The 18,664-nt window shown below is 40.5% G+C and overlaps 3 protein-coding genes across 3 annotated transcripts; 1 reads left to right on the top strand and 2 right to left on the bottom strand.

Annotated features, from left to right (window-relative positions):
* Positions 1-32: 32 nt before the first annotated feature.
* BCR41DRAFT_402594 (hypothetical protein) lies at positions 33-3,056 on the bottom strand (the record flags this gene model as incomplete). The annotated part of the gene is made up of 2 exons (XM_022029321.1): positions 33-984; positions 2,911-3,056. The coding sequence occupies 2 exons, from the start codon at positions 3,054-3,056 to the stop codon at positions 33-35; spliced, it is 1,098 nt and encodes a 365-aa protein (XP_021875131.1).
* Positions 3,057-5,743: 2,687 nt separating this feature from the next.
* On the bottom strand, positions 5,744-7,732 carry BCR41DRAFT_402596 (hypothetical protein; the record flags this gene model as incomplete). The annotated part of the gene is made up of 5 exons (XM_022029322.1): positions 5,744-6,489; positions 6,586-6,921; positions 7,053-7,313; positions 7,421-7,486; positions 7,660-7,732. The coding sequence occupies 5 exons, from the start codon at positions 7,730-7,732 to the stop codon at positions 5,744-5,746; spliced, it is 1,482 nt and encodes a 493-aa protein (XP_021875132.1).
* Positions 7,733-14,849: 7,117 nt separating this feature from the next.
* Positions 14,850-16,727, top strand: BCR41DRAFT_402599 (hypothetical protein; the record flags this gene model as incomplete). Its single annotated transcript, XM_022029323.1, has 5 exons — positions 14,850-14,885; positions 15,134-15,413; positions 15,501-15,687; positions 15,797-16,048; positions 16,163-16,727. The coding sequence occupies 5 exons, from the start codon at positions 14,850-14,852 to the stop codon at positions 16,725-16,727; spliced, it is 1,320 nt and encodes a 439-aa protein (XP_021875133.1).
* Between the last annotated feature and the right edge of the window lie 1,937 nt (positions 16,728-18,664).

An 18,664-nucleotide genomic window follows, 5' to 3' on the forward strand; every position in this document is an offset into this window, starting at 1 on the left:
CCATGCTTCTCTGTAAATCTGTAAACGGCCACCTACTGCTGGCCTGCAGTCTGTGCCTGACTTGTCTGGTTGGATTGAGGGGTTTGGTAGCCTCGGCCTCGGCCTCGTCCCCCTCTCCTTGGATTTTGGCCTCGCCCAAAAAAAGAACCATTGTCATTTTGATAGTGGGCGGTCTGAGTTTGACCCGATGGATGAGATTGGCTAGAATTAGAAGTGGGTCTGTAAGTATTTGCGCTAAAGAAACTCCGGTTTTGAGTCCTCCTGTTGTACGCCCGTTGTCTTGTCGGGTTAGTAGCCTGACGAACACTCTTTGCCAATTTGCTGGCTTCAATGAAGTCTGAAGTAGAGACAATTGGTGGATCAACTGTGTCCTTGGTGACTGAAATTTTGTGCGCTTGGTAAACAAGGTCCTCCCTGTCGCTTGACATTTGCTGTGCAAGGCGTGCAATATGTTCACGCATTGTCTGTGCGAGCTGTAAACACGCTTGTGCGACCGCAGGGTCAACTTCGTAGGAAAACATTTCCGTGGCAAATTGATCAAGTGGTCTTGTAAGGTTTGCCAATCGTGATTGATAGCGTGAGATTGTTTTGTCCATGGAACTGTGGTGAGAGGAAGAGTCGGGCCAGTCAATGAGTGCCGATTTGGGTGCAGAATAGGTTTGGGTTGTGTTTTTGGCAAAAGACTGCATCTCTTTAGCCATTTCTGTTGCATATGCAAGATCGTCTGCACGGTTTCCAGATTTATGTTTGAAAAAATCTTTCCCGTCCATTGCTGGGTAGTGGACGAGAATGGAGTCGTCAGGTGTAATTTCGTAAGCTGGTTCTTTTGGAACCAAGTAGGGGTTCGATCGACTGGATTCAGAGCTAGTCGAGAGAGCCTCAAGCCGGCTGGTGAGTGTAGCCAGCTGGCTCTGGAGAGAGTGTATAATTGGATCAGAAGTGTCATACTCGCTCATTTGGAACTTCAATACGCTGGATGTGTTCCTGAGCGAGAAAAAAGAAGATAGAGAGTAGATCAGAGCGAACGCTAGATTTTATTTATTTTATTTTTAGTTTTTTCTCGGTCAGAAGGAATAAAAAGAGGTCACACATATGGACCATGGCTACGAGGATAAAGACCAGACAATGATGTTGCAGCATCTCTCTATCTGTTTTTGCACTTTCCACGCCAGCTCTAGGACTATCATTAACGGAACCAAACAAATGTTTATTCTTCTTGATATGCAATCTCCATCTAAATGCAACAGAAACGAGAGTCAATTATCTTTTTATTACCATTTTTACGTTCTCTTTATTTCTTACATTTTTAATCTTTTTAGTTCTTTTCTACTTTCTCATTAATTTTTTTTTTTTTTTTTAATTTTATGCTCTTCTCATTTTTCATTACTTACTTCTTATAGAGAGTGAAATTCAAAATGCCAGTGTGATCTCTGCCCTGACTGTCAGCACTCACTTCAAAGAGTTTGGATCTTAGGAACAGAAGAAGCATAAATAGTAACAAATAAAGGAGAGTCTTGGGGAATCTGGGATCATTTATTCCCTAAAGTCTGCTCAGAGTCACTACGATGGTGCTGACAATTTGTTCTAGTTGGCAGCGCCACAGAAGCCGTGGTATTCCTCTCATTCCTTTATTGTGGCTGTCTAGCCAAGTAGCGTCTCCTAGTTTTCTAAATCCATAACCAGCCTCTAGAATTCTGAAGCAAGCTTAGGCCAATGGCCATGGCCCACAATGCCAACTAAGCTTGAAATAAGATTGTGCCATTTATCTTACTTGCTGTAAGTTAACTCAGCACTCAGGCCATGGTATACGGTCTATTTCCATTGAGCTTATCCTGAAATCCTTGCAAGAATACCTAAACTGACAAGGGCTGAAGTTAGAAAAAGACCAAAAACAACCAGTGACTCCAAGTAGTTGAGCACTTTACCCTTGCATGCGTGAAAATTGAAATAATATCTAATATCTATCCCAGATATGTATATCAGATATGGACCTCGGTAGAAAACCCAAAGCGGCTTTGTGCAGAACATAAACTCCTTCATTTGGGTCCATTTCCATTAAAAACATTTCGATTTGGAATCCAGACACTTGAATTAATATCACCATGGACCTAACAACTCCCTTGGAATCATAGGAATTAATCTCATCCTTTGCCATTCTGACGAGTTTCCAGAAATCTTTAATCCTTATACATTTGCGACGGTCCTTCTCTGGAGGCTTGACCTTCCCAAAAAAGACCTACTATATCTGAATTAAAGAAACTTGAAAAGACTGAACACGGGACACTAATGTAGGGATCTGATCTAAGGCCATGATCATGTTCTGATTTCGTTGAATTCCCCGAATCATGTTCAATATTGTGTGATACAGGAAAGCAGCTTCTTTGGCCAAATAGAACATCTATATAGAAAACATTGGGCATGAGTAAGGATAAAGACTGTTTCCCCATGTTCCTCCCCAGGCTGATAGTTTGCTGGAAGAATCATCATACTGTTTAAATAGAAATAGAACACTGATTTAAAAAAAGTGATGCCACTTTACAAGAATTCAATTAAGTAGGCTTACTTACAGTCGCTGAAGAATGCATACTGCTAGTTTCTTCTCAATATTTTTTCCATAAAGCCCATAAAGCTCCTGCATATAGCATATAGTCCATCAATTGCGTTTCTGATTGAGGACGCTGCAACTTTGACTGAACATTAAAACAAAGCAACAACAGGTCACGATCAGGAGCAGGAGTATATATTGATCTCAAAGATTCTAGATATTGCAAATGTTCAGTTCGAACTAGACCTAAAGAGGCTTTATCAACCCGCCAAATACCATTTAGAGATCTAATAGCAAAAAAAAAAAAAAAAATTGGTTTTCCTAATTATTCAATTTGGACTAATTCAGCAATAAAAAGGACTTACAAGGCTTCTGAAACCAATGAAGATTTATCGTGACTAGGTAGAACAAGTTTACGAGAAGTTGTCTGGAATGTCCTGAAGGCAACTCTTACATTGGAAGCTTGAGATGGATCAGATATCTCAAACCAATCATCAATTGTGTCATTCATAGTAGAGGGTTCCTTAACATTTATCGTGAATGATTGCTTCCTCCGTTTTGCCAAATTTGTTGAGTCACTTCGTTTAAATTTGGATACATTTTTTGGTGGTGGTTGATTGGAATCAGAAGTATCTGAGGTGGAGGGTTGTTTTCATTGTTGATTCTGCCTTTATTGGTAGTGCTATCGTCAATATCAGGTTCTAACCATCATAAACATTATTATCATCACCCGTAGCTTATTACATAATAATAACAAATAGAATCCAAAGCCTGAATAATTACCTATGCCACATGCACCACCGCTCTCTTCTTATGACCAAATCACGACCATGTTTCTTGTCAACCGCGGTGCGATCATAGCATAATCCTTCTAATCTGAGGAATCACAATTCTCAAGTCTCCTCCCTCATAAATTCATTCCATTCTTTGGCAGCTCTGGCAGGATTACGTATTGAAAAATTTTGTAGAAAATAACATATTCCTTTGCATCAGCATCTCTAGCTCTCTTCGAGAGAAAATATTTAGGTCCTTTACGTGAAGCAGTGAATATCTTGGATATAGGCGTCTGAAATGTCTGAGATGACATAATACTAAAATAAAGCACTCTAATGGTTAGCAACTATTCAATATAGCATGATCCATACAATGAGAACCCAAAAGCAAGGACACCACAACGTTATTGCGCTGTAGTATTGCGATGGTCATAGGCTATTGTACAAGTATTTCAGGCCACTGTAGCGCACGCAACAGACTCAGCATACAGCATGTTTTCCCCCGAAAAGGCCCATACAGCCTCACTTATTTATCGAACAAGCTCCCTGCTAATAAAACGACGTGACATGAACTGTCATACTCATAGATAGATGAATAGTTTACGACCATTACCTTTAATGACAATAAGAAATATCGAATAGTTCAATATATTAAACATTGTAAAAGAAAAGAATGAGCGCAAGGATGATGGAATAGCTATATGTATGAGAAAAAGATAGAGAAAGGATAACAGTAGAAGCAACAATAAGGAAGAGAGGACAAGAATCTTAAAAAATAGATAGCACAGTAAACTGAAAGGGAAAGGAGCGATAATGATTGCATGAATGGATAGAGAGAGAAAGAAACGACGATGATTAAAAGTATGAGTCAAGCTCAAGAGTGGAAGATGCGAGTGATTAAAAAATAATCAATAGAAAGAGAGGATCGATTAAATGCTGATGAGAAATAAAAAAAGCTGTTGTACATGTACGTATGCAAGGTTAATGACGTTAAAAAGGTGCGCGTGGAAATTGCGCGAGGAGGAAAGGATGACAAAATCTTTACGTCCATTATCCGCAACCTCAAACAAGGGTGCTCCGGAAGGTTATTAACACCTTCTTGTAGATGTATCGCAGAGATGTTTCAATACCTTCAAGTTTTATCCGAAACGAGAAGAGTTGGAGGTCGTGAACAAGATCGGCAAACGTGAGGACTATATTCTTATAGCTGACGCAGGATGGGGTAAGACCTTGATCTACTCTCTTCCATTACTTTTGTGGCCAAACGATATTTTAGTGGTTATCAGGCCACTGGTCGTTTTAGGTGACGAGCAGGCTGCAAAGTTTGAGGCAGTTGGTATACCGTGCATCTGCTTAAAGAGCGGTATCCAATTCAAAACCAAAAAACACAATGGTGGATGTTATCGTGCAGTTTTTATGTTACCAAAAATGATCTTTAAGAGCCTAAGCTTGGCAAAGCTTTGGGACATGCCTGAATGGAAAAGCAGATTAAACACAATTGTGGTTGATGCCCTGAACTTCAAGGAATTAGTATACTAATTATTCCGTCACTACATTTAGAAAGCGTCAGGCAAGCTCGATGATGATGTCTTGGCTACATCCACGCCGGATATTGCCGCAGGATATTTTTAAATAATATTTTCGGGAACGAGAAAAAATCAACATTCTCAGTGCAAATTGTGGCCGTGGCTGGTTTTTGATATTTTAGCTGTGGATGAGATGAGGCAATAGTACCTTGCTTTTGTGCTATATTGCTACTTTCCTCCTCATTGTACTTTGATAAAAGCCTTTAACTACCATTACTCCTACTATTATTACCCAGCGATGACGATAACGACAACGACGAGGGTTGAGTAGACGCGCTTGCGGCAGTCATGATGCACTTAAACATCTCTTCTAGAGCATTTACAGTCGATACATTAAATGGATTAAGTGCAGCAGGGCTTGGTGGTAATAGCCGCAGGCACTTCTTACGTTCCTGCTAATCATTACTTGATCCATGAAATAGTTTATGAGAAGTGTCTTTTTCCACTCTCTGTGTGCATGGAGGTGCCCCGTTCGTAAGATTAGTGGGCTCCCTCTCAATGGTTTGAATGAACTAGGCAATAGATTAGATGAAGTGTAAGTAGGGTCTGAGTCAACTTTGGTGCTGAAAGATGCTTTTTTTTTTTTTTTTTTTTTTTTTTTTTTAATACAAAATAATAAATTAATAATGTTTATTAAATACACTGAGTAATTAATGCCATTGACAATGCTTATGATATTCTAATGAGGATGATGATGATTCTAATAATGATGGTACATAGCGAAAATAAGCAAATAAATATATAAAAAATACATGGCGAAAATATAACAAAAACCAAGGACTATGGTAAAAGACGAAGGGTATCGTGCTGGCCTGGAAGTGGATTGGGCTCTCTGCGACCTAAGAGAAGCCTGTACCATCCCACTCCAGGCCGACATATTCGTCTTTGACTCCTTCTGTGCGGATACGCTTCCGCATGACCGCGCCAACGTCCTTGGGGATTGGCGGCCACTCTTTACAATATTCGAACCCCCATCTCTTGTACGCACCTATAACAGGACCAAGTGCGTACAAGAGAATGTCTTTGTTCCGCTTCTGGGCGATTTTGAGGATCCTATCCATCAAAAAAGCCCCGATTCCCATTTTCTGATATTTTTGTGCGACGCAGATCTTGTCGACATAAATGTACGACTTCATAAAGATGAACTGCGTCACCCCTCGGACTGTGATGTCGGCCAAATCCTTTGAAGGGGCCGACGACACAAAAATATCAATGGTGAATCCGTCATCAAGACTGGAATCCAAAGACAGGTCCATATTGTATTGGAAGAAGGAGCCCTGAATGAGGTCACTCGCCTGTTGAAACAAGACCCGCTGTGCTGCTTCAAACTTCAAGGCAAGCTCTGACTGGACTGTGAAACAGTATCCATTCAGGTGATCATTATCTCCGTCGACAATAGTCTGCGGATGATAGATCACGCCGGACTCAACAACTGTTCCGGCAGCGTTGCGATATTGAAGAGTGGATGGAGCACGCTCTGGAAGAGCCTGGTCTTTGTCTTCATCCAGGTCTGAATTATAATCCCAGCAAATACTGAGGTAGTTGCCGAGATTTTTTCGCGAGTTTCCCCATCCGCAAATGTCCACTATTGTATAGTTAAAACAGATGGTTAGAATAATCAATGTTCCATTTTGAAAATATCCAACTCCTTATGTTATTTGCGTCTTTTAAAGCTGCTTACAGTTTCGCTTCTTGAACACTGCGGTCTCTCTGGCGGCCTTAGATAAAGCTTTGTAGCTTGCTAATCTTTTGGCTCGCCAGTGTTGGTCCCGCTCTTCCCAACTGGTATAATTGGAGGCAATATGGCGGGACCTGATTTGGTTATATTGCCTCCTGCGTCTCTCCAGGGTGGTTTCGGCCAGGGTGCCCACCTCTGGATTCGACTCTAGTACAGAGCCCTGTCCCACACCTGGTCGCAAAGTATGGTGTGGAGCAGCCTGTACTTTGGCTGGCCTGGCTTCAGTTTGCGTAGCGGTTACGCTGGTTTGTCGGGCTTTGGAGCCAGCAGCCACGACCACTTTTGGAATAATATTTATTATCATTTACAAAATGAGATTAGATATACAGTTAATACCCATTTCTTTTCCATTCTCCAAATAAATAAATAAATAAATAGAATTGAAGAAAACAAATAGATAGATAACTTACAACCACGGTTTTTTAAATGGGCACTGTTGCGTTTGCCCCGCTGATCCGCATGGAACTCTTGGACTTTGACATCCCTTTCAAAGTTCCTATATGCGTCTGTCAGCGTCAGGTTGCTTCGCGTACCGCTCTTAAACTGAAGCCTTCTTTTATATTGGTCTAATTCGACTCCTCTCGGAGACGCAGAGGTACCGAGAAGTCCCATATGTGATGGGAACTTGGAGTGAATATAAGACCTATGTGGGGGTGTGATTGAGTCCCCCACTTTATTAAAGAAAAAAAAAGAAAAGAAAAGAAAAGGAAAACATCAACGTCAGTCTATTGTCTATCGTGAATTTCTTTCAGTGTATCTATATATATATAATGCTTACCATCTTTAATAATTGCAGCCATCTTCGTGCGAATTCTATCGCTACGTCGCTGCTGGACTGGAGTGCCTGCAGAATCACCACAAACCATTTTAATAATCAACGAAAATAGTAATAATAAATAAAAAGAATGAGCACTCTATGGGTGAGCATTGGAATACTGGATAACTAAATGGTATCGAACGGTACATTTCCTATTATGAACATCACAAAAGGAAATAAAAAGATGTAAATAAACTTACTGTGTGATTTAGTCTTAGTTTTACGCGACGGAGTCTTGGCTCCCTCTGCCAGAATATGGTCCTCGCCGCTCATTGCTACAGTTGCTCTGCTAGGGTGTGTTGCAGGGGCATGAGCCTTGTGATGAACATAAACCCAAACAATAGGTCAATAGCGACCCCTTTGATAGAGGTGACAGATGCTATGGAAATGCCAATAGAATTAAACAAAAGTTAGATTTTCTTTATTTCAGTTTTCAATGAGACGCGTCTTGATGCTCCCAAGCCTTTAGGCTTTAGATTTCAATATGATAACTTCAACACCTTGCACTTTTCTTCTCGGTAACATAAGAGACAAAATAATGCACAATGATGTAAAGTGGTGGCAAAGTTGGTAACATCACATCTCGGAAACGGTGTTGTTATGCTTATTACATGTAGTCGTACCTTATATTTGTGGATCGATAGTTGACTCGCTGCTGAGTCGTGCTGATAAGTGAGTACTGTTAAAGGACGAGCTGATTATGGGGACAAGGGCTTTTTAAAAAAAAATAAAAGAGAATGACTATAGGTGATGAATGGTGCAGAACGCAGGATGGTGTTTATTCAATGGGAAAAAAGAGATATGAGATATGAATAGAGTGTGTTTATGTGCAGATGCTTTTTCGCAAATGAAATGTAAAAAGAAAAGAGAGTTGAGTGTGTATGTGTGAAAAGGAGAGGTATTTATACAAAAAAAAAGACGTATGACTGACTTGTTGCCCCTCTCCCACAGCATACACACATACACTTTCAGTTACATCCAGACTATCAACGTTCATTCTTTCTGCTTTGATGGCACAGCTGTGTTCAGCGGACGGCTGCAAGCTGAACACGAGTGAACTGACTTGACCGTTGCCACCTTTGATGTCATCGTTTATCATAAATTCACGCCGCTCTATTGAGTAGATACTGCGCGAGTGCTCATGTGAGCAAAGTTCTACCTGACAAGAACCAACCAGGGCTTTCATTCGGTCATCCAAAATGAAAGGCTTTCATTTTTTTGCCCTCAACAAATAAGATTAAAGAGTTCTCTACTGCGGCTTATATTGATGCATGAAAACAACTTTTGAAAACCATGATTGGAGTGAAAGGGGTAAAGTAAGGTCTATTTCCATTTGTTTTTATCACGTTTATGTATCGACCAATAAAAGACATCCAACCGTGTCGAGGGAATGACGTGTTGTATATCTCCTTGGCGTTCCGAAAATTAAAAAAAAGGAAAGTCTGTTCGAACAAAAATTGCTAAAGCACAGTTCCACGATATACACAAACGACATGGCATACACGTGGGTATCAACAGTATCAACATTTCCACGAGCAACGGCTTTATGAGCCCTCTTATGCTATACCATGCGCTTGGCCATCTTTTGTCACTGGTATTTCTCCACATTATTGTTCACTGTCATCAAAGGAGTACTATATAAAAGAAGGGCAAAATAGGGATAAATTAAAAATGTACATGAAGGATAATACCGGCTCGCACCATGATTGTAGATGTTTTGACACTTTTTTCTGGTTGGTCAGAGTCCATTTTGAATTTGAATAAAGGCAGACAAGGGACAATGTCTGTGTCCCTTGTCTGCTGTTGAACATTCCAGATTCAAAATGGACTCTGACCAACCAGAAAAAAGAGGCAAACAAACATCTACTGAAGGTGTCATGGCGGAAAATAAATGACATTGCGGCGTTCCCCTCTGAACGCGTTATCTCTTTAGATTTTCAATACTTACTTTATACTCATTCGTTTAATATTACAACCCACCCACCCACAATGACTTCTTTATTGTGGAGAATGATAGCTATCATATTATATATTTACATTTGGCAGCAGGATGCCTCAGTTTCCTTTGCGTCGCTGTAAAATATCGTATCGACAACACAAATAGAACCAAAGTATAAAAAATCGATAGCTATAAAGGAAATTAAAAATATGTTACCAACTGAGCTATTCTCCAACCAAGCCAAGGAGTCAACACGATCTTCCGAGCACGGTCACAGTCTGTCCAATCCTGATCCTAACTTTATTTCGCCTTCAAACAAAGAAGCTATAAATGCTAATCACTAATCTTTATATATTCCATATTGTCTTGCATGAAAATATAGAAATTAAAATTAAAAGGCGCAGAGGTATCTTGAGGATTGTCATGTGCTATCTTCTATCAAACTCTGGAAAAACGGCAATCTGCCAAAGTATAATCCCCACATAGTCTATCCCATCTCTTGTTAAGAGTGAAGAAAGAGAATAGAAGAAGAGGATAAAGAAGATGGTCTCCTTTACTAACTGCTGTAGTCAATGAGGCCACAGACAGTGCAAATGTGAACGCACTGTAACACGGTAAGCGCCTGTAACAATACACGTCCACAACTCCACTAAGGTATTCATGTGCTTGATTGGGTTGCTCTTCAAGGCCGTGGATGAGTGAATGTAAGTATATAACCAGCTATGTATTACCGAGTAGCTTGCTACCGATAGCTGGCACAGCTTAATCCATTGGCTTTACTATTGATTATCGCTACCAACATTCTATTCCTATTTCGCATTCACAATAGTCATAGATCCATCACATTTTCAGACAAAAGACAAAGATCATTGTGTCTGATCTTGCCTTTTAATATTTATTGTTAATTGTTTACTATGCTGTGGTTTCCAAGCTGCATCCTGGCCCAAGAGTGGCGATGCCCATGGTACGTTTGCATGAAACCGAACATTTCCTAGTCGGCTTGGATTCTTTTGATGTTGCTTTTTAGCATATTCTTTGATGGCGCCTTGGCTAACTGGCCTTGGAAACCTTGGTTGACTGGCCCTAGTGGCCTGGCTTTGGGTTAGCTTCCCTTGGTTGACTGCCTTTGATTATCGGGACTCTTATAGGTTGCCCTTGGTCGACTTTGGCTTTGGTAGTCTTTGATTTCCTTGATTGCAGCAAACTGTGTTTGATTAATTGTGGTTGCCTGGCTGCCTTCGATTGCTTTGACTAAGGTTTTCTGTCTTTAATTTTGCTGAGGCAGTCTCTAGCTGCTATGGCTGAGCCAACCGTCTACCGACTTTGGGCCTTGGCTGGTTTTCAATGAGGTTTCTTTTGGTTGAGTGGAGTGAGCTGGTTGGCTTTTTTTTTTTTTTTTTTTTTTTTGCAGTGATGTGACTGCTATCTGCTAATTTTTGGTTTCTGACTTTTGGGTTCCTGGCTTCTGGCTTTTGACTTCTGGGTTCTGGGTTCTGGCATTTGGCTTCTGGGTTCTGGCTTCTGACTTTTGGCTTCTGGCTTCGATCTTTTGACTTCCGACTTCTGGCATTTGGCTTCTGGCATTTGGACTTTTGGATTCTGGGCTTCTGACTTTGGCTTCTGGCTTCTGGCTTCTGGCTTCTGGCTTCGGGGTTTTTTTTTTTTTTTTTTTTTTTTTTTTCTTTTGAAGTTTTTATTTTTTTTTTTTTATTTTCATTTGAAGTTTTTTTTTTTTTTTGTTTTTTTTTTTTTTTTTTGGTTTTTTGGGGTTTTTATATGACCGTTGGCTGTTAACTGTTGGCTGTTGGCTGTTGGCTGTTGGCTGTTGGCTGTTGGCTGTTGGTTATTAGCTCTGAGGCTATTTCTCCAGGCGCTCTACCTCGGTCTGATGCTCTTTCCCAGGCCTTCTGCTTTCCTCCATGGACCGTAGGTCGCTTCTCCAAGCAAAAGTCCATTGCCTGTTATAGCTTTGGCTGAGGCTCTTTGACTTTAGTGTTTTTTTTTGAGTTATTTCTTTTTTTTTTTCCTCATCTTTTTTGTTCTTTACTCTGTGTTTGGTTTTATTTTTTTTTTATCTTTTTTTTTTTGTTCTTTGTTTTGTGTTCTTTGTTTTGTGTTTTGGTTATTTGCTTCTTTTTTTTTTTTTTTTCTGCTATTGGATGTTGGGTGTTGACTGCTGACTGCTGGCTCTTGACTATTGGCTTTCGGCCCTCGGCTGCTGTCTGCTTTCTGTTGGCCCTGCGCTCCAAGCCGCATTCGAAGCATGGCGCTCTTCGATCTAGTTTTATGCCTCAAGGCCCTCTACTCCCCTTATGACCCTTGCTCTCGCTTCTCCAAGCAGAGGTCTCATTGCAATAGTCTATCGAACGACTAGCCTATGAAGCCCTACTATGACCAGAGTACCTTTGGTTCAGACGGCAGGTAAACAGGTCACACAACATGACGCCTCTACGCCATGCACTACACACTACAGCCAGGCGCCTGGTGCAGCTTCGCTAATTGGGGTGATCTAAGTATGGTGTCAGTAACAATAACTATTTACTAAACACTATAGAGCTCCGAGTTGCCAAGATCCCACCTAAACAGAGAGAACAAAAGCAATGGTAGAATCAAGTTAATATGCTCCTTGCTATGTATGCGCATGTATACTTACCTGAGGTGTTATCAGGCCTTGATAACACCTGATCCTGATCCTGGTCCTGATCCTGATCCTGCTGGAGGGGGACCTCCTTGAGGGCCGAGACTCGAGCTCTATAGGCCTAGTAAACAGGCCACTGCTACTGACTTACCATACTTGGATGACCACAACTGTGTGTCATCTGTTACCTACGCGAAATCCCCAAGGCACTCGGATCAAAGTAAGGTCCAGAGGCTAGAGGCCTCTCTAGAGCTACTACAATGATCCCCCTTCAAGGAGTTGCGAGGGCTTGACGGAGGGGTCGCGAAGGGGATCGGCGGGCAGGCGGGGAGGATGGCCCGAGGAGGGCCCGGCGGGCTAGAGCCCAAGCGGATGAGCCTTTAAGGGAAGAAGACAAAAAAAAACACGCGTGGTTAGAATATTTGGTAATCAGAGCACAGCAGAGTACAGACAGAAAGTCACGACATGTACTCTAAAAGAAATTGTACTTACAGCTCCGCTTTCGCCCCATTTCGATAAGCACTGCATGGGCCCATTGCAGTCTTTGGGACAATCGTCGCCATGAGCCTAGGGCTAGTGGCCCCTATTACAGCTAGAAGGAGGAAGACGAAAAAAAAGAACGAAGATAACTTTGTAAGTATGCTAAGCTTATTTGATGGTAGGGACAATCACAAGCAAGACAAAGCGAAGGCATACATAATCTATATACTTACTTGATGACAGCGGCGAGGGCTCTTCTGTGAATGACCAGGTGAGGCTTTTTTTGCTTTTTCTGGTCTGTAGTTTGCTGTTGAGTTGTTCAGAGTGTTTCCTAGCTCTGCTCTGTATCTGGCTAGAAGTTTGTATCATTTGTGGTCTAACAGTGGTGTGAAAGAGAGAGAAAGAGAGATAGACAGGGAATGAAAAGTCAGAACAAGTACAGTGCACATAAGGTGAGAGAGTTAGGACTTTAGTAAGGGTGAATATTTGTGGAGTGTTGCTTACCTTTCATGTTGGTCGATGAGGCTGAACTGGAAAGAAGAGAGAAAAAGGGAAAGAAAGAAAAGAAAAGAAAAGAAAAGAAAAAAAAAGTCTATTTATTATCGAAAGCACTCGCGTGTAAAGGACGAATGGATGAATGATGAGTGGTTTTTGAAGTCGCGCAGGAAAAATGATAAGTGAAACCAATTTGCGATTTCAGAGTATTGACTGAATAATGAATATATCAAGCATCTTGCTTTTTGTACGCTCTAGAGCTCTAGAGCGGCCAAAAAAAAGGAAAAAAAGAAAAAAAGAAAAAAAAGCGGCGTAGCGGAATTTGAAAATGGATAATATGCGCAATACATGATATCATCCGTCATTTTTCATATGCATACAAGAGGGAAAAGAGAAAGCACTCATGGGTGGAGGTGGGGAAAAGCACTGCTAACATTCCGTCTTCCGTCTTCAAGATCTGCAAGATCATATAAACAACAATATTAGGCTGCAATCAGAGCACGAGCCACATTGCTCTCTCTGCATGCTAAGGTGGTGCAACAAAGAAAGAAATATCTATTTAGACAGCGAGCTAAAGTAAATGGACGAGATTCAGAGCACAGGCATATTAACACTCGCTTTCTCCACCTTGTAAGCATATGAAAATTGACAAATGATATCACAGGTGCGCTTATTATCGATTTTCAATTTCCGCTATGCCGTTTTCTTTTTCTTTTTTCTTTTCCTTTTTTTTTTCTTTTCCTTTTTTTTTTCCTTTTTATTTTTCCTTTTTTTTTCTTATATGTCTATACAATGCACTATTTTGTACTACTCATTATATTTGACTCAATAGCTCTTTGCATACTCATTAAAAGGTTAATTTTACCAAGGTGGACAATGTCTGCTTCCCTTTTCTGCCGTGTAAATGTTTTGACCAACCAGAAAATAGCGAACATCTGACCGAGGGCGTCATGGCGGAAATACAAATAATTCTGTGGCATTAGTCTATCAACGCTCATTCTTTCTGCTTTGATGGCACAGCTGTGTTCAGCGGACGGCTGCAAGCTGAACACGAGTGAACTGACTTGACCGTTGCCACCTTTGATGTCACCATTTATCATAAATTCACGCCGCTCTATTGAGTAGATACTGCGCGAGTGCTCATATGAGTAAAGTTCTGCCTGACAAGAACCAACCAAGGCTTTCATTCTGTCATCAAAAAAAAAAAAAAAAAAAAAGGTTTTCAGTTCTCTACTGCGATCTATATTGATGCATGAAACAACTTTTGAAAATCATGATTGGAGTGAAAGGGATAAAGAAAGGTCTATTTCCATTTGTTATTTAAGATCAGGATTGGACAGAATGTGACCTGCTGGCAAAATTTCGGCAAGCAACTCGGCCGTTAACCCTTTTTGAGAATAGTTCAGTTGGTAAAATGGATTGTAATATTAAACGAATGAGTATAAAGTAAGTATTTAAAATGTAAAGAGATAACGCGTTCAGAGGGTGATTGTAACTGAAAGTGTATGTGTGTATGCTGCGAGGGAGGGGCAACAAGTCAGTCATACGTCTTTTTTTTGCACAAATACCTCTCTTTTTCACACACACACACTCAACTCTCTTTTCTTTTTACATTTCATTTGCGAAAAAGAATCTTCACATAAACACACTCACCCTGCGATATGCACCATTCATCACCTATAGTTGTTCTCTTTTATCTTTTCTTTTTTTCTAAAAAAAGCCAGGGTTGTCAAATAGATTAATTATTTTTCTCTAAAAAATTTATTTTACTCTTGTATCACTCTCGCCCTACATCAAGTATCCATTATATCCTTCTATCCATCCATCATTCCCTTCTCATGTCTGATTCACTATTAAATGATGAGTCTCAAAAGGTAATGGTGCATTTCGATGCAGTAGAGTAGATAGTTTGGCAGGATGTTCGAGCTTAATGGGGGGTGACATGTTGCGCTTTGTGCCAGGTTGCGTGGGTGACAATGTGGGCTCATTATCTCGACCGCGGGTGGAGCGTGTAACGGTCCTCACTCAAAATCCGTGATCTGTGTAGTGTCAAGCGCAACTCACATTGCATGGTAATGTCATGCTATTCAATTTACTAACCATTACTTTCAATAAATCTTAGATTCGGACTCAGCAACTGAAACTTGAAAAATTGCATGAAGCCATGAGACGCTATCCAGGGTCGAAATACTTCATTGATTATGAAGATTGGACCAAAGAAGGTTACTTTAAGTATCGATTTGAGTTTGCGTCTAGAAATCCATCAGCAGCCGCCAAGCAATACAATCAGCTTATGGACCTTTTTCGGAACTCTGGATCGACAGCTCACCTTGAGTACGCCTCCATCAACAAAATGAAGATGACCAAAAGATGGGTTATGGATCTATGTTCAGTACCTGCTGGTAATATATATAAAAATAATATCGGAAATGAGAAGTTTAGAAGTTGACATGAATAATAGAAACTAATACAGATAATAACTTAATTAGATGGAGATCAGATGGCCAGTGATACCGATACCAGCATTTTGAGTGCCACGAGTGCTGTAACCGCATCAACGCTTTCCTCATCCACACTTGACGCTATGTTGGAGGCATTTAATAATAACTACGAATCATATGAAGGACCCTCTATGGACCTGCCGAGTGGAATTGTTTTTGACAAAGCCATACGCGAGTATGGTAGAACTTTAAGAAAGCAGCATTGTACTCACTCCTTTGTATGGGACTCTCAAGACGACTTATTGCGATTATTTTCAAAGGAACAAGACATTGGAGTAATGCAGCAGCGCCATCGAGCAGATCAATCCAAAAAGATACGACATTCCAAAATGGAAGACCGACATCGTTCTTGGATACGAAACTGTGCAATCAATTTACGAAGCAACTCGCAATGGAGCTGATATCAAGATCGCATCAATTGAAGGCGTGGAAGAAAAAGAGCTCATTGCATTCAACAAAATGATATTTGATTTCATGACTTCAATTTACAACTTCTATGAAGATAACGGATCCTGCTTTGAATTGGAGCGATCATTGTCAGAAAGAGATTACTTCAAACTATGAGGTGCTTTTTTCCGAGCCCTTATCAAGAACAGCGGATTATTCAAGATCAAGGAAGGTGAGGTCTCATCTCTTGCATCCGCCTGCAGAAAAAACGCTACACGCACTCTAAATGACCGACAATCGAGTGGCCACAAGGTTGATGCAATCTTTTATTGCAAAGAAGCCTCACTCCTCGAGATCGGAGCTGTTGAAGGAGGCAAAAAAGATGAAGGATCCTATGGAACGAAGGTCCTATCTGATGGATTGAAAACTGCCAAGTCACTGAAAGATATGCATGATTATGCATGTACTGAGACCTGTTTAAATGGTATTCAACAACAGACAGCTCGTGAAAAAGTTGAGGTGTTTGGGTTCCTTGTCTCTGGATTAAGAATTCAATTCATAACTTTGAAGCACTTTGGAGGGCGTTTCATGTATCTTCATCGAGAAACGCCACAATCGATGCCACGACAACTTGATGACAAATCTTTCAGAAAGGTAAAGAAGTTACTGATTACTTCCTTAGAGATACGAGAGTATATGAGGGATTTGGTTGAAGGCCTTGTAGAACTGATATATAACCTCAATGTAAGAAACACCGATCAATACAAGTATGCTCAAACTTTGACCACTCCACCCTCCTCCCCAAAACTCAAGAAAGTAAGAATTTAAGAAAATAAAAAAAGACGAGCCGGAGACCATGGCTTTATCACGACTGCTCTTGCTTCGTTAGAAAACTTTAATGCTTTGCCTTGTAAGGACATGTGCGGCTCGGTTTTTGCGTTAGTATCACTTGCATCTTATTTATGAGTGCCGATCCTTGTGTTAGTATCACTTGCATATTATTTATGAATGTCAACTCTTATCTTTGTTTATGAATGTCTAGTATCACTTCATCAAAAAAAAGGGCGCTCGGACGAGGTGAAATTGATATTAATATGCATTCATGGGTTCCATCCCTGCAATGCTCTCAGAGTGCCTGAGTACTCCATATACGCATATCCGCGTTCTTAGGAACCATAGAGACCAGATGGTCTGTACGACAGGCTTTGTGAAGAGGGATGGTGAGTTTGGATACTTTACAGCTGTGGAGGGAATTGTAAATAGTCGGTCGCCTTTTCCGTGACTCATCCAAAGAATGGCAAAAAAATCGGTATGTATACTGAATAAGATCATCCATACCCATCTTTGGTCATCTTTATTTTATTGATGGAGGGTACTCAAGTGAGCTGTCGATCCAGAGTTCCGAAAAGGTCCATAACTGATGTATTGCTTGGCGGCTGATGGATTCTAGGCGCAAATTCAAATCGATACTTAAAGTAACCTTCTTTGTTTTGACAAAGCCATACTGAATATGAGCTTTTCTTTTGACAGTAATCTGTTGAGATGCTTAGGCATCCTGACATTTCAACGACGTAGTCCTCGGAATCCATTCTTGATAACAGTTAAATATATAACATGAAAGAGTAAGTAATGAGGTATCATTTTGAGAAGAAGATAATAGATCAAGGAATGATTTCAAGAAGCGAAATTAAAGGAAGTGAGTGGGGGAAACAAAATCAACAACAGAGTGGGGAACAAACATGCTTACGATCTGCAGGTATCACTTGTCGCAGGACGTCATTCACCATGCTCTTTCTGATATAGTGTTGAATACGCAGCTTATCGCTACTCAAAAGTAGGAAACAATAGGAATAAAGAGTATTTGTTATTTGTGCACAAACCTATGTATATCAAAACATTATCAAGGATATAATTGGGCTATACCAACATAACAAAAGTTGATAGGCAATGTATTATACATACCGAGCATCTTTTATCAACGTTGTATCCTTCTTCTTATCGCCTTGGCTTTGAAAACTCTGAAAGTAGATTGACTGCATGATTACTGAAGAACGACTTCATTTCCTCAGATTCAATGCCTGCAACTTCGTTGTACCGCAATTCAGAAGGGAACCTCCTGATCCCTGCTTAACCTCATTCAGGCCTCCATCCTGAAGCATGAAAGAAATAGGAAAGTGGTTGAGGAGTTATGTGCTTAAAAAATAGAGAGTAGAATGCGATAAATGAGGAGGAAGCATGCGTTTATATAGATAAAAAAAAAAGCGAAGGTAGAAGAAGGTGTAGAAGTGAGGTAAGATAATAATGGAGATTAATGCGGGTGATGAAACAAGGCAATGATCGAGAGCGGAAGAAGTGATGATGATCAAAAGAGGAAGAAACGAAGCGATAATGATCGAAGGAGAAAGAAGCGATAATGATCGAAGGAGAAAGAAGCGATAATGATCGAAGGAGAAAGAAGCGATGATGATCGAAAAGAATGATTAAGTGATTTGACTAAATTGCTATTTCTTGCTCGTCTCATGATTTTCGGTTACTGTCTTTCGATCCCACAGACCCGCGGTGACTGCAATGGAAGACATCATTTCGACTAACAAACCAAAAAGTGGGAAAAGATCATCGGTAACACCGAATCAATGCTAACATCATGGAAGGATAAAGAACGTCGCGGCAATCTCTGCGGAGAATCGATCCGCTTGTGTTTAAGGTCCCCAACATACGAGCAATCCAAATCATGTTCTTCAATTGGAAAAACACTTGGGTTCTTC

The sequence above is a fragment of the Lobosporangium transversale genome, assembly GCF_002105155.1.
Source record: "Lobosporangium transversale strain NRRL 3116 chromosome Unknown BCR41scaffold_99, whole genome shotgun sequence".
Lineage (NCBI taxonomy): Eukaryota > Fungi > Mortierellomycota > Mortierellomycetes > Mortierellales > Mortierellaceae > Lobosporangium > Lobosporangium transversale.